The sequence below is a fragment of the Anoplopoma fimbria genome, chromosome 7 (genome assembly GCF_027596085.1).
Source record: "Anoplopoma fimbria isolate UVic2021 breed Golden Eagle Sablefish chromosome 7, Afim_UVic_2022, whole genome shotgun sequence".
Lineage (NCBI taxonomy): Eukaryota > Metazoa > Chordata > Actinopteri > Perciformes > Anoplopomatidae > Anoplopoma > Anoplopoma fimbria.
The window spans coordinates 21106234-21120966 of NC_072455.1; the positions used below are offsets into that span (position 1 = coordinate 21106234).

Genomic DNA, 14733 nt, shown 5'->3' on the forward strand with positions numbered 1-14733 from the left:
TTCCCCCATTTGTCAAAGGCGAATCAGAGCACCAGTGTTTTTCTTCCTTACTTCCAAGGCAAAGGCAATTAACATGCATATGCTGTGATAATAATTTGTCAAGGTTTTTTATTTAAGTGACACTGATTTAAACTCATCTCTTGTGTTTGATTAACCATAATGAACCTTAAAACAGCTGTTTCACTCACATGAGAATAGCTTCACTCCCAAGGCTTTCTTAAGGGATTTATAATAACATCAATAATAATTACTTGGCTCTTGCAGGGAGTAAGACAGTATTGTTCAACACACAATATTGGAGTCGGCGTTGTTTGGGCACTAATGACAGAGCATCCCTCCACCCATCAGAACAATAACAGCACGAGACAATGAACTTCCATATTGTTGCTGACATGCTCACATGAAACGCCACTGCAGGCAATGTCATGCTTTGAAATGTGTCATGGAAGCGTGGACATAGACAGCCTGAACGCAGCACAGATCACTCATGGCCCCAAACATCTGACATTTAGAAATTAAGTTCATTTCAGTTTTGCACCTCGACTTGATATTATGGCCCATCATTGCTCTCCTATACACGATAAGGGGGAATTTGACATAATGGAGGTATTAATGAAGAATCAAGAATAATGCTCCATGCAGACATGAAGATGTTTCCTACTTTCTTTTTTTAAACATTTAGTGGAAATACAGTACCAGTCAAAAGTTTGGACACACCTTCTCATTCAATGGTTTTTCTTTATTTTATTTTTTTTCTACATTGTAGATTAATATTGAAGACATCCAAACTATGAAGGAACACATATGGAATCACTCATGGCCCCAAACATCTGACATTTAGAAATTAAGTTCATTTCAGTTTTGCACCTTGACTTGACATTATGGCCCATCATTGCTCTCCTATAAAGATAATGGAGGTATTAATGAAGAATGAAGAATAATGCTCCATGCAGACAACATATTGCCTATACCACCGAGCAGCATCCCTATTACTGCAATGATTTATGACTTGTTTTATACAAAGAAAAAAAAAAAAAAAAAGGGGGCTTGATGCTGACTTGCACAGACCTAAAGGCGGGCAGAGCACTCCACAATGCAAACCCTGCACATGTTCAGTAGCTGGACATGCTGAGCAGGACTGGAGCGCAGCACCAGACTGGGAAACTTGTAGAGACCATTATTATTATTATTCTTATTTCTTCTTTTTTAAAATCGACCGAGAAGATCTGTTGTAACAAATCTCATATTTTGGAGTCTTTTCTTTTTGTGTTAGAGCATGACGCATGCTGTTCTTCTCATATGACTGTTTGTACCTGAGGAGAACCCGACATGGAGACCTTCACACTACACGACATGCTCATTAACTCAACCGACCTCAACAAGATTTTATGTAATTTTGGAATCAAGAATGTTTCGGAGTGCGAGAACGAGCAGGATCCTTCACCCGAACCTAAAGGTACAGTGCATTTATCTATTTTATGGAACAATAAAATGATATATAGTTGATAGTTGTGTTCAGAAAATGACATATTGTGTTTTTGTTTCAAATGCAACCGGTTGTCTCCAGTTTGCGCCATAAGAGCGACTGTTTTGGGCATTTTATTAGCACATATGTCTCAGGACCTCCACACAGCCAATGCAGTCTGTTAGAAGTGACACATATGTTGTCAGTGAACACTGGCTTTGACATGCCAAGTAAACTGAAATGCCATTAAACACGTTATGGAAATAAGATATTGGATTAAATGGCACAATACTTTCTGTGGACAAAATATCTAAGAGGACAGACGCAACATATTTACATTTTAGTGAGTTTATTATGGTTAGAGGCACTGTCCAACCATCCACTGTGTATACGATTATAGACAGGGATATTCTGGATGTATTAGAGTGATTTAGGGTGTAAATAAAGTTAAGAATACAAATAAACCGAGGTGTGTGAGTAAAAACAGCACACATTTTAAGAATGACATGCCCTAGTTTATGTGTCTGTGCATTAATGTGTCTCCTCCTCCTCTCAGACATCAACCAGACAGTCCGGATCGTCCTCTACGGCCTCATCTTCCTCCTCAGCGTCCTGGGCAACAGCCTCATCATCGCCGTCCTGGTGAGGAACAGGCGCATGAGGACCGTCACCAACCTCTTCCTGCTGTCTCTGGCCATCAGCGACCTGATGGTCTCTCTGGTCTGCATCCCCTTCACCCTCATCCCCAACCTCATGAGGGACTTCATCTTCGGCACCGGCATGTGCAAGCTGGTCATGTACTTCATGGGTGATTAAAATGATTACATTAGATTATTTTATCTTTAAATCGTGATATATCTTATTTGTTGTCTTTTTGTGGTCTTAAATCTTCCGTTACGGTTAAATTATACAGATTTCAACTTATTTTACTAGATTTATTTAACCATATCAATCATATATTGTTGAAATCTAGATAAATGATATCATTTTGATACCTCAATGTATTATTATCCCCAAAGTAAACTTTCTTATACTGAAGTAAAGAAAATGACAAATAGAAATAAGAAAAAAGAACATTTTGCCATAACAGTTTAAGTTTTGCATCCAAGTTTGATGGAAATGAGTAAAGGTTTTTCACTGATGCTCTATTATCTTCTAATTCTAACCCATTTCTGCCAAACCCCGATGCAAAATGAACTCTGGGTACATTGTGCATTCATATTATGTTTCATATTTTTATGGTAATTACATTGTATGGCAGAGAGAGAGGATAATTACAGTCATCTTCGGCCATGTCCTGCACAAAGGTTCATTTACCGGTATGTTCGTGGTGATTTAGTGTGTTGAAAAATAAGCTAAAAACAGCTCTAGTCGAAGTAAACATGTCGTCAAAAAGTGCAGATTTATCTAAAGCCACAAATTTAGTTTTTCCTGCTTCAATATTTGCATTTTTTACGTGCAATATAGACTGTTGTTTCCTGTTTTTTCTACAGAACATTCACCCTCATGAATAGCTACAGACAGGGTCTATTATTATCAGTCTTGAGCAAAATGATACATGGTGGGTAATACAAGTTCCCAACTGGAAATTATGAATTAAATCTATACGATCAGTTCGGGACCATTTTCAACAAAACTTTAAAACCCCCCCTTAAAAACTGTGTTTGATGATGTATGTGCAGAGTTTGACACTAACGGCTGTTTTCTCAGTCACATCTGTTGAAGTGAACAAAGTTCCAACGCGCTCACTTTGAATCCGAGCTTCAGGCGTGTACGTACAAGCAGCCAATCCAACACGGTCCGATACGCAGTGATGTAAGATACAGTGGCGGAACAAAAGACAGCTCAGCACAAGTAAACAGCACAACCTGACCCACTTCAGTCAGACAGAGGCAGATCAAATCAGTGCAGGAGTTGAGAAGGACAAAGGCCATTCACTGAACTTATTAAGCATTATTAGTTACCCCACACTTTAATAAGGCGGGTAAAAGTTATTTATATAAAAGCCTACCCTTTTACAAAGAAATGTATTAACAGCATTAACTGTCCTCCCATTACAAGCAGTAATAGACTCCATAGAAGCTGTTTAGTTCTCTTCTTGCTCTTTGCAGGGAAAATAGTTGAACATATTGTTAGATATAACTCAAACCAAAATGCCTGCTTTTAGTTTAGTTTGAAAGTTAAACAGCAAAAATCATAATTTAATATGAGTTTGTTTGTGGCAGAGGTCAGACGTTCCTTTGTTTTTACAAGCCCAACATTTAAAGACAAAATTACATTTTCAATCAACGTCATTTTTATGCCCATTACCGATTTAAATGACTTCCACATTATTTCTCTAACAATAAATAACGGAGGCCGCAGACGGTAAATCAGATCAGGGATTTGAAACAACGCTCCCTTGGCTTTAATCTGCTCGTGATTTTGATGAATTCCAGAAGTTTTTCCCTCACAAAGAGCCTTCACTGGGAGCTTTGTAACGACGTACCGTCATTACAGATGGAGCACCTTTACCGATATTTCATTCTCATCCAATTACAGGTCCGCTAGGAAATCAAATTTTCAATTCTTTCCTTACTTCCAGTTGCTCCATCTAGTGAGATCAGCGCTCCGTCATCCAGGATTATTACCTCGTTTGTCCGTGTGTTTATCTGTTCATGTGTCACTTATCTTGGATTGTACACAGCGATGATTTTAATGTATTTATAGTTCTTATTGTTATTGTTCCTGAGTGTGTTAACGCTAATTGGTAACAGACAGACATGATGAAGCTGCTCAGCAGTTACATTGATTGTGACTAAAAATGAATGTGCCGTAGCTCATGGCGAAAGAACAAAGCCAAGGTGAAGGGAAATGTTACCTAATAAAAGGAACCGTTCTATTTTGGGAAATGCACTTAATTTGCTTTCTTGCCAAGAGCTTGATACCAGTCTCATGTGTTTCCATCAAGATAAAGGTTTTTTTTCCTCCCTTGGACAGAGCCAAGCTAGCTTTTTGCCCCTGTTTTAAGTCTTTATGCTAAGCTAAGCTAAGGGTCATATATCAGTCTTCTCATCTAAGTCGTACCTCCCAAAATGTTGAATTATTCCTTAAAAAACAGACTGTTTATGTGATTTCTATGTTCATATATGTCAGGTCATTCTTTATCAGATATTAGATATATATAGTTCTTATGTTTTTAACAAATCAGAGCTCAACACTGAGTCGGTAATCTATTTTTGTCTTCTCCGATCTGTGCAGGTGTCTCAGTGAGTGTTTCCACCTTCAACCTGGTGGCCATCTCCCTGGAGCGCTACAGTGCCATTTGCAACCCGCTGACCTCCAGGACGTGGCAAACCAAATCCCACGCCGCCAAAGTCATCACTGCCACCTGGGTGGCGTCCTTCATCCTGATGCTGCCGTACCCCATTTCTAGTGGCCTCAAGCCCTTCACCCGCCACAACAACAGCACCGGATTCATGTGCCGCCTAGTGTGGCCCAACGACGTCATCCAGCAGTCCTGGTGAGCTAAAAAAAAACAAGTGCATGAGGGAGCGTCGTACCTTTGCTGTCCCAGGAGAGCGCCTTCACACTCAGATGCACTCAGATTGTGTGGCAGCTAAAGTAGCTCGTTGCTAATTTCAGATGGCCCGTTCATTGATTTTTTTCTCAGTCTGGTGCTGATGGTGAGAGACGACCACTTGGGGGAAATCTTCACGGATCTGACTCTTTAAAACAAAAGCAAACAATTTGAAATAACAAAGTCAATTTGTCAGGTCGATTCATTTAAACAGCACATTTTAAAAAAACAAGACATGTAGTCCAAAGTGCTTTTAGAGACCGGATTAAAAGGTACATTTAAATTGCTATAATGGAAAAAAGAAAAGATAAAACAATGTGTGGCTTATTACCCATTAAATACAATATAAATGTTATGTTGTCATGATGATATTAGTCTAGACTCAAAGGCAGAGGATTCATATATTGGCTCTGGTGTTGATTTAATTATCAGTTAATGCTCTTCCTCCCCTGAATTCGTCTCTTGCAGGTATGTGTCCCTGTTGTTGATGCTCTTCCTAATCCCCGGGATCGTCATGATGACCGCCTACGGACTCATTTGCCTGGAGCTCTACCGGGGAATCACATTTGAGCTGTCAAGCAGGAAATCTAACCGAGGTATGAAAATAAAACAAAGCAAGTCATCAAAAGCAACAGTTTCTTTTTAAGGAAAAAGTTAGCATTACTATACATTTTCCTATAATAAATAATCACTATGAAAAGACCAAAACCAACAATATCTTACTCCATGTTTCAATACTTTACGACCGATATAATCTGTCTGTACATACATCTTTAAAAACTCATCAGAAGCATATAGCTAGGTTTCTTCTTAAAAGGCTTAAGAATTCCCTAAAACAGCTGGGCACTGTGGATTTTAGCGAACGTATCTTAAACTGGAGTAAAAGGTGCATCTTTGGGACTATTTTCAGCTGCGGATTGATACACATTGTGCTCAAGTGAGAGTTTACTGCAGCAAGTTTGTAAGACTGTCACAAAATAAACCACCGGGCCCACGTCCAAAGGAAAAGCATAAAAAAGGAGGTTTATTGCAAAGAAAATAAGCGGTATTGGGATTGGCTACACGGACAATACTTTTTAGTAGGATCAATTAATTGTTCAATTTGGTCCTTTCTTGAGAAACTTTATAGAATATCACCAGACTTACGCTTTAACTCAACATAAAAGATGATGATTTCCCTCTAATCTTTTGGAAACTCATCCCTGGCTTATAGAACACTCTTACATTCATATGTTTTAAGTGACAGATACAACCTCAACTTTCCAAGTCATGAGTGGTTTTGTACTGCTGATAAAACTGCACTCCAACACTCCCGTCTTATCTTCTCATATTCACTCCCCCTCCCCCCCCGGCAGAAAGACAACTCAGCACTGGCAGCATCAAACCCGGTGACAGTGATGGTTGCTACCTGCAGCCGTCTAAAAGGAAGAGCATCACAGCGACCACGAGTAACCCCAGCAGCAAGCCCGTGGCGAGCCGAGTGTGCGGCAGCAGCTCCACAGCCAACCTGATGGCCAAGAAGCGCGTGATCCGCATGCTCCTGGTCATCGTCTTCCTCTTCTTCCTCTGCTGGACCCCCGTGTTCGTGGTCAACGCGTGGCAGGCCTTCGACCGGCGCTCGGCCTACCGCCTGACCGGGGCGCCCATCTCCTACATCCACCTGCTGTCCTACACCTCGGCCTGCGTCAACCCCATCATTTACTGCTTCATGAACAAGCGCTTCCGCCAGGGCATGCTGTCCACCTTCACCTGCTGCAGCTGCTTGGGGAGGAAAGGCGGAGGGAGCGGCGGCAGAGGCGGTGGCGGCGGCTTGGGGAGGTCACCTGGAATCGGGGAAGCCAAAGGAGAAGCGGGCAGATTAAGTGCGAGGCCAAAGGCCAACGAGCAGAATGGTAATACCACACCAAGCGGAGGCAGCACGCGCTTCACCTACACCGGCATCTGTGCCTCCGCCTGGAACGAGCTGACCTAAACTGGACTGATACCTCGGTGTAAGAGCTCTGGCTGAGTGCAAACACTTAAAGGGATTCTTCTTTTTAACGTAAGGCCCTTATAGGACTAGTTTATGAGCAGCTACGTCGCTTTAGCTTTAAGTGTGACGCGACGTGGGTACAATTGTTGTTAACGTGGAGCAGTAGAGGTGCACATTCCGTGATGTCACAGCCAGATGTTTTTTTCTAAAGCTTACGTTGAAGGGGCCTCAAGTCTGTCATTAGGAAGGGAGTACTTTTATGAAGCAGATTACAACTTCATGATGTTTACCGCCCTCTTTATATACATTTTAGTGTCACAGGGACCAAATTGTCTTTCCGTACAGTTCATTGTTTTGAACTATGTGCACCAGAATGAGAAATATCCAAAACCAGAATCAGTGCCAGAGAGGAAAAATTACAAAGAAAAGTATTTTAATTCTTACTTTCCTGTTATGAAAACAGTTCACCTCAAGGTCTGCTTCACCTGGAAATAAATTTTAAAAAAAGTTAGTGACAATTTGCAAAAAAGAACTCGCCCTTGGTGACTACATCAGCTGACAAATGAATCTCACCTCGAGGGTATTTTAGTAACTGCTCTGTCGTACCTCGTCTTCATCAGCAGATTGAGTTTCAGTGCAGTTGTCATGGAAATGGTGCAACAATCAAGAATTATCTTTTAAGCCAACATTGATGAGAGGTCAGAAGAAAAAAAAACTAGGCAAGGTCAATATAATGTCGAAGATCATGTGATCAGATCAAAAGCTCTTACACGGCTACTAAAACGACAACTGCTGTTTCCAAGGTCAAGATTGAACCGAACCACGCCAGCGTTATTGGAAGTTTAGCTACTTAAAAGGAATACTTTCAATTACTCACCCTGTGTTACCTTGAATTCTTGAATAAAGCTTTGAATTTCTCGAACGCCTCCCCGGCGAACTGAGAAATCAAAAACCGGAGAACAGTCTTGATAAATGTTAAATGCAAACGGAGTCAAGGTTTAACAACAGCAAAACTATATCAAAACATCCTTTTTACAAACTCAAAAAAACTAAACTTTTGCAGTATAACCAAAGCTTCATTTATCCAGTCGTATGCTCACTGCTTCCACAAACACATGGCTAAAACGTAACTATTTTAAAAACAGCCTGAAAGTTGTAGTAAATAGTAACAATATACAATATATATATTCGCAAACAGGCTTTTATTTGTCGTCTGTCACGCTGCAATGTAACTGTAATCAGCAGCATCAAAACAGTCCTCCGGTGCACAAACAGTTCTGCTCTTGTCCTTGACCCCCCTGTGTTTGTGTGTGCCGATGGGGGGTTTGGGGGGGTTTGTGCTGTGTGTGTGTGTGTGTGTGTGTGTGTGTGTGTGTGTGTGTGTGTGTGTGTGTGTGTGTGTGTGTGTGTGTGCTATGGGAACTGCAGAGGCCTTATCATGTAGTGGGACTTTGAACACCTGTATCCCTTCTCCTTTAAAAAAAGCAAATTCCCGGCATTACCCGCCTGTTTTTCACTGATTCCTACTGTTAAATATAGCAGCCTTCATGTAGCAAACATTTCTTGTTTTTGTGTGTTACGATGTAATATTGTTGTATAAATTCTTACTTTGAAGTTTGATGCATTAATAGAGATTTAGTTTTATTGCATGATTATGTGCCTATTTGATCGGAAGTCCTGCTAAACTTAAACATAATTGAATGTAATCAGTGAGTTCATATTGTACATCTTAAAAGTGTATTTCAGGGACGGTGCTGTGTTCTGTTGGTTTATGTACGGACACACAAACCATCTCTGAAAAAAACACAACGTCTGGTTGACCATATAAAGACATCGAGCGCCCGGTTTGCAAGTGCGTTTGCAGAGGCTTTGGGGCAGAGTAACTTGGAGCTTTTAACGGCTTTAATAAGAGTGGCTCTAAAGGACAGAGGGCATTAGGGCCCAGACAAGTGGTGTAAAGAGAGAGAGGGGGGATCTGCTGGGACTTCTTCCCAAGGATAAGAGCTCCATTTGGGCTTGGTAGACGCCAGAAGCCCTGGGAGAAGCTTAACGGCCACTGGAGGAGGGAAGATACACAAGCCTGACATCAACATTTGTACTTTTTCTGCTTAAACCTGAATTATTTGGAATAAAGTGTAAAAAAATAAATAAACATGATTACATTACTGATGACAATTAAAAACGTTACACAAAGTGAGATTTTATATCACTTTTTTTATTTCTCATTTTTATGCCAATATTGCAAGTTTTTTTTTCTCGTTTTTTTTTTCTTCTTCTTTTTAATGACATACAGATTTGAGCATGATCTGGAGCTGCAATATGTACAAAAAACAAACAAAAAAACTAACGTATGTTATCAAAAACACAAAAAAAAAAAAAAAAAAGAATCCGTCCCCTTTTGTTTTGACGTTATTGCTAAATGTTACAAACGGCACAGGTTTCTACCATCAGCAACCCTTTGAGCACTGAGTATACTAACACAATGACACCTCTGCTTACCATTTACTAGAATAATACACAGATACAGTGAGAGTGAAAGAGAGTGAAAGCACGTGGAGAAGGAGAAGGAGAAGGAAAGGGGAGAATGACGACGGAAAAAAGGTGATCGGACTGTAGCAAAGCTAAGCATTAAAAGGCTGCGTGTTAAAAAACTCCAAATGTACATACATAAACATGAGAGGTAAAGAGTGAGGATGAAATGTGTGAGAGAAAAATAAAGGTTAGCACTCTGTAGTGCAAACAGCCCAATAGTCTTAAGGAGAAGTAAGGCTGAGTGCGACAGAGAACGGGCTCCACACTCCTTTTTTTTTTTATTATCTGTTTAAAGCTGCCTCTCACTCTGCCCTGTTTTGTTTAGCAGTGCATGAAAACTACATTATAAAAGACATTTGGCATATTAGAGGATACATACATTGTTCAGAGCTCATTATAAAAAAACAAAACAAAAAAAAACAAACACAAGAACAGCTGCTTTTGGAAGAGTAAAACAAATATGACCAGACACACAAAGAGAAACAAAACCAGGTTAAGATATTTTGTTAAAGCATCGCTAATGAGATGGCGTTTGTTTTGTTTTTCTTCCTCTCTTTGTTAATAACAGCGTGCGTTTTTTTTAAAGAAGGCGTGTAACATTCAGTTTTTTTGACCCCTTTTGATAGTTCGTCCCCCTTTAAGTGTGACACTTGATATCAAGTTATTCTGCATCCTCCCTAAAATAAACTGTAAACCAGCTCAGATTGTCAAGGCGACACATTTAAAAAAAAAAAAAAGAAAAAAGAAAAAAGCATGCATCACCCCCCCCCCCCACCCCCTTTTTATTAGTTTGAGCCAATGAGACAAAACTGCTCTGTTCTGACTCGCGTGATGAGATGTAGAGGAGCCAGTGGGGGATGGGGGGGGGGGTAGCCGTAAGAGGCGACTCAGCATGTAAACAAAAACCCAAAAATATCCAAGCTCAATGGGGGGGTGGAAAGGGGAACAGGGGGAAGAGTGGGCGGGGTGTGATGCTAATGCAGAAAGGCTATGTTCAAAAACTCACTGACGGGTTTTTTTTAAGAGCTAGTAGAAAAAACACTCACGTTAAAAAAATCTACAGTTAAGATGTTTTGCGACCTCCATCCTGCAGAGTAAAGGGTTCAGGGTGACCTGCGGCTCGTCACAACGCTTCGGTGTTGGAGGAGAAATATCGCAAATATTCGGTTCTGATGCTACACCGCCGCTGCAGCACCGACTCCTCCACGACTCCACGATATACAGGAAGTGGCCTCTTTGAAGGAAACTCAAAAAAAAAAAAAAAAAAAAAAAAAAGAATACACTCCCAGGCCAACCTAGGCAGCACGGGCAATAATGCACTTTTCTTTTCTTTTTTTTCTTCTTTTTTTTGACATAAGACAAGGGGAGACTTTGTACCAATAATTTAAAAAATATCAATATTACAATATAAAACATTTAACATTAATGACTGACAGGTGGGCGAGGGTGGCTTAATAGGGGCATAAATTAATCGGGTTTTTTTTTTGTTTATTAATAAAAAGGGGGTGCAAGCGAATCCTTTTTTGTTCCTATTTCAAGGGTTTGTTTGAAGGGAAACATTTCTGGAACACTTCATTAAGCAGACATTCAAGTTACAGTTATTGTTGTTCTTTTTTTTTTTTCCCTTCCGGAAGTGTATACAGTTGTACTGTAATACTAGATCACAAGTATTGCCTTTGAATGTTTATCCACAATAATCAGACATTTGGATCGTGGTGGAAGACAGAAACACCCCGTGAATCTCAGGTTATTTTTCCTTTTTGGAGAGCAGTTGGAACACACTTTCAAATGGAGCGAGTCTGACTCAATATTCCATTACAGCAACTACATATGACAGTTACACACACATGCGCACACACACACTCACACACACGCATACACACGCACACTTTGCTGGCTGGTGAACTAGTGCTCAGGCGGACAAAAACGATGAAATGACCTGTACAATATTGCTGTTCTGTTTGGAAATGCACATCTTCAATAACACACATTTAGAAGGCCTTTTATACTCCTACAGGAGGACGCGGTCGCCATGAACAACACAGATGAGTGCAACTACTCGGACAGTGAGTTAACAATGTACACACGCTTGTTTCTGCAAAGATAATAAAAACCACAGGAGATATCTCTCTTTTTTTTGTTTTGTTTTAAAAAGAAGGCTGAGTAAGAGCTTACGGCGCTCGTGAGACATTTGTACCAAAAGTGAAAAGGGTGCTGGGCACCGCATGAGAATAAAAAAACTGGGCTTATTGTACTTGGAACACCGAGAAGACCAAGGCCGAGAGATCCTTCGGAAAGGCTGCTTTGCATGACAAGGTGGTTCTGGAGGCGCAGCTCCTGTGACAGGAAGCGAGGCATTAGCTTGTTTTTGTGCTACGCACAGGTTCCTCCGAGGTGAGTAAACAGCAGATAAGAAAAAAGGTGAAGTACTTTTTTTTTTTTTTTTTTTTTTTGTAATTGAAGTTATCGGTTAAGGCCACATCAAATTGAAAAGTGTCCGTCTTTTTTTTTTTTTTTTTTTTTGGAAAACCACTGGAGTTAAATGCCACCAGAACTACAGCACACACTGGAAGACACCTTTGCTAGGTGCAGCTTTAGAGAGTTTCACTACATTATGATACGCTAACAGTGACCAATAGAGCGACAGATACAGGATATTAGATATGTGAGCGGTTCGACTGTGTACACAGTAAGAATATACAGTACTAAGGCTATCCTTTTAAGTCAATGACTACGCTTGTTACATTAGTTTGAAACCGACTTGCTTTCGTAACCATGGAAGTCTAGTTTTTTCACGTATTCTGCAAATGTTGCTATGGCTCCATGTGAGATGTTCTGATGTGTATATACTTTCCATACTTTCCAGAAGGAGACATAGCGCACATAGAGTATTGCAGGCAAGGCAGAGGCGTTGCTTAAAGCTTTTCTTTTTAAAGACTTCATAAAAACCAATGATAAAAAAAAACATAGGCCCTCTGAGGTTATTCCCCAATTTAAAAAAACCAACAACAAAAAAAAACCCAACCTTCGCTTATGTAAATAAACAACCCGGACTTCAGATTTTTTTTTCCCCCAACAGAAGAAGCAAGAGTATAAAAAAAGAAATTAAAAAAAAAAAAAAGTTCAATCCATAGACTGAAAAAGCAGGCGTTTGTAGTAAGGTCGCAATAACATACAGGTTGGGATATTGGACCTCAAAGGGGGGAAAACAAAGCCCAAGCTCAGAGGAAGAATAGAAACTATTTGGTAACAAAAGTGTACTATATGTTTAATACAAAAAAGGTATGGAGAAAAATGTACCTTTACTAAAGCTTATACAAGATCCTTGGTCCATAAAAACTATGTTATCGTCACGTTTTATGTGAGTCCCTCTGCATCCTTGCGCCCCCTCCAACAACAATACATCCAGCCCCCTTTAGGAAACCACAAATCAACGAAAAAACAAAAGAACAAAAAAAAAGGAATAATTATAAAAACAAGTGGTGGGAGGAGGGGGGGGAGCAGGGTGGAGCAAAAATATACTTTCCTTTCGGGAGATTTTTTTGTTTTGTTTGTACACGGTGGATGTATTGTTGTTGTGGTTTTTTTTTTTTTTTTTTTCCCATTCTCACAGCCGCAGAAAGGTGCTGGTGCTCCGAGCCTGCAGGAATTTCACTCATTCCAAACACCAGAACTGGATAGGCAGGTCCCTAAAGTAACCACAGGAGAGGGGTGGGGGGGGGGGGGGGGAGGGGGCGTGTCAAGGAGCACCTTTTTTTCCCGCTTATTCCCGTTGGCTGACAGCTCCTCCTTCAGATTCCCTCCTGCGTTTGCTTCTTTCTCCCACCAATTTTTTTCCATTTCAGATTCTTTGTATCCAAAATGAATACGCAGCACTTTAGAGTGAGTCAGTCTTTTGTTTATTATTTCCCCATTGTCTTTTATATACCTTGTGGTACATCTGCTCTCAAGGCATATAGTATTGAGTGGCCCCCTGTGTGCGTTAGGAGACCACGGCTGCGGCGGCGGAGGATGAGGACGTGACTCCTGCGTTGGAGGTGCTGTTGGGGCCGTAGACGCCGGGGCCGGCCTCCTGGCTGTTGTTGCTGAGCAGGGTGGAGTTTCCCACCCGCAGGATGGCCCCGGCGGCGCTGCAGTGCGGCCGCGGCCCGGGCTCTGGTGTGTAGGTGAAGGTCAGCGTGGTGGAGTAGATGATGCCGTCGTTCCTGACCAGCGTGACGGGCACCTGGACGGGCTGCCTCACCCACCGCCAGCCCTCGCGGAAGGCGGAGATGTCGGGCACAACGCACAGCATGCTCTCCGCACACCTGGAGGAGTGTTTGGCGGGAAAGAAAACAACACGAAGAGTGAACTTTTGTTGAGTTACAAGATCGTGTATGATAAAAAGACAAAACCGAATAAGTATATACATTTGGTGGGAATTATGAAAACCCCGTACCTCCAAAATGTTGTGTTTTTGAATTTGTGACATTCATTTTTCAGATAATAAAACTGGGTTTTAAATTGTTGATCTTACAAAGAACAAAAATGTTCTGAAACCTAAAGAAAAGCACTAGTTATCTGAAAAATACAAAATCACCTAAATTTGAGACATAAATTTTTTTGTCTCTTACTTTTCCTTCACAATTGTCCATCAATGGACGTAACTTGAGTTTATCTAGGAGGAGGCAATATACATAAGAGCCTTTGTCGTGATATTTTGCCATAGAAATACACATACTTTTATTGAAACCTTAACTGCTAAGATGTTAATACAAAGATATTAGCAGGGGTATGTGTGTAAGGAAATGAAAATGTTAGAAAGGCTGAACTAATACACTAATACACTTGTGACTCATTGTACCGTCTTGAGAATGAACTGAGGAACTGTCGATGGCTAAGATAACTTGATCTATGGACTCAATGATCATATACGATGATACGCATCATCATCTGTAAGATGAGCTTTTATTTAGAAATTCCCATGGCACGACTGTGTCACCAATTTCGTCCAAGTGCTCCTATTTACCCACAGAGCCCAGTGATAAGATTGTCAGATCATATCTTAGTTGCTTTTTGTGGGTTGATGGTTTCAATCGCAATTCTCTGAATGTTATCTTAATCGTACCTGGGCAGACTTTGTGATATCAGCAAGTATCGTATTGCAGTATCGTCTGAATGATAAATATAATGTAGTATTGGGATGAAACTTATGATTAACACCTC

General features: G+C 40.7%; 2 protein-coding genes across 2 annotated transcripts in view; one reads left to right on the top strand and one right to left on the bottom strand.

The window, feature by feature from the left end:
* Positions 1-1329: 1329 nt before the first annotated feature.
* Positions 1330-6996, top strand: cckar (cholecystokinin A receptor). Its single transcript, XM_054601770.1, has 5 exons — positions 1330-1456; positions 2022-2273; positions 4706-4967; positions 5493-5620; positions 6380-6996. Exons 1-5 carry the CDS (start codon positions 1330-1332, stop codon positions 6994-6996), a joined length of 1386 nt encoding a protein of 461 aa, XP_054457745.1.
* Positions 6997-13257: 6261 nt separating this feature from the next.
* Positions 13258-14733, bottom strand: part of rbpjb (recombination signal binding protein for immunoglobulin kappa J region b) — a 41329-nt gene continuing 39853 nt past the window's right edge. The window contains exon 11 of the mRNA XM_054601368.1: positions 13258-13835. Within this exon, the coding sequence (XP_054457343.1) occupies positions 13511-13835 (325 nt within the window). The 3' untranslated portion in view covers positions 13258-13510. The remainder of the gene's footprint in view (positions 13836-14733) is intronic.

What these genes read in the sequence shown, in the direction of transcription:
- cckar (XM_054601770.1), top strand. Translation starts at nt 1,330, where the DNA reads ATGGAGACCTTCACACTACACGACATGCTCATTAACTCAACCGACCTC. An exon ending in TCCTTCACCCGAACCTAAAG is followed by an intron (nt 1,457 to 2,021) that starts GTACAGTGCATT and finishes TCCTCCTCTCAG; the next exon opens with ACATCAACCAGACAGTCCGG. An exon ending in GCTGGTCATGTACTTCATGG is followed by an intron (nt 2,274 to 4,705) that starts GTGATTAAAATG and finishes CGATCTGTGCAG; the next exon opens with GTGTCTCAGTGAGTGTTTCC.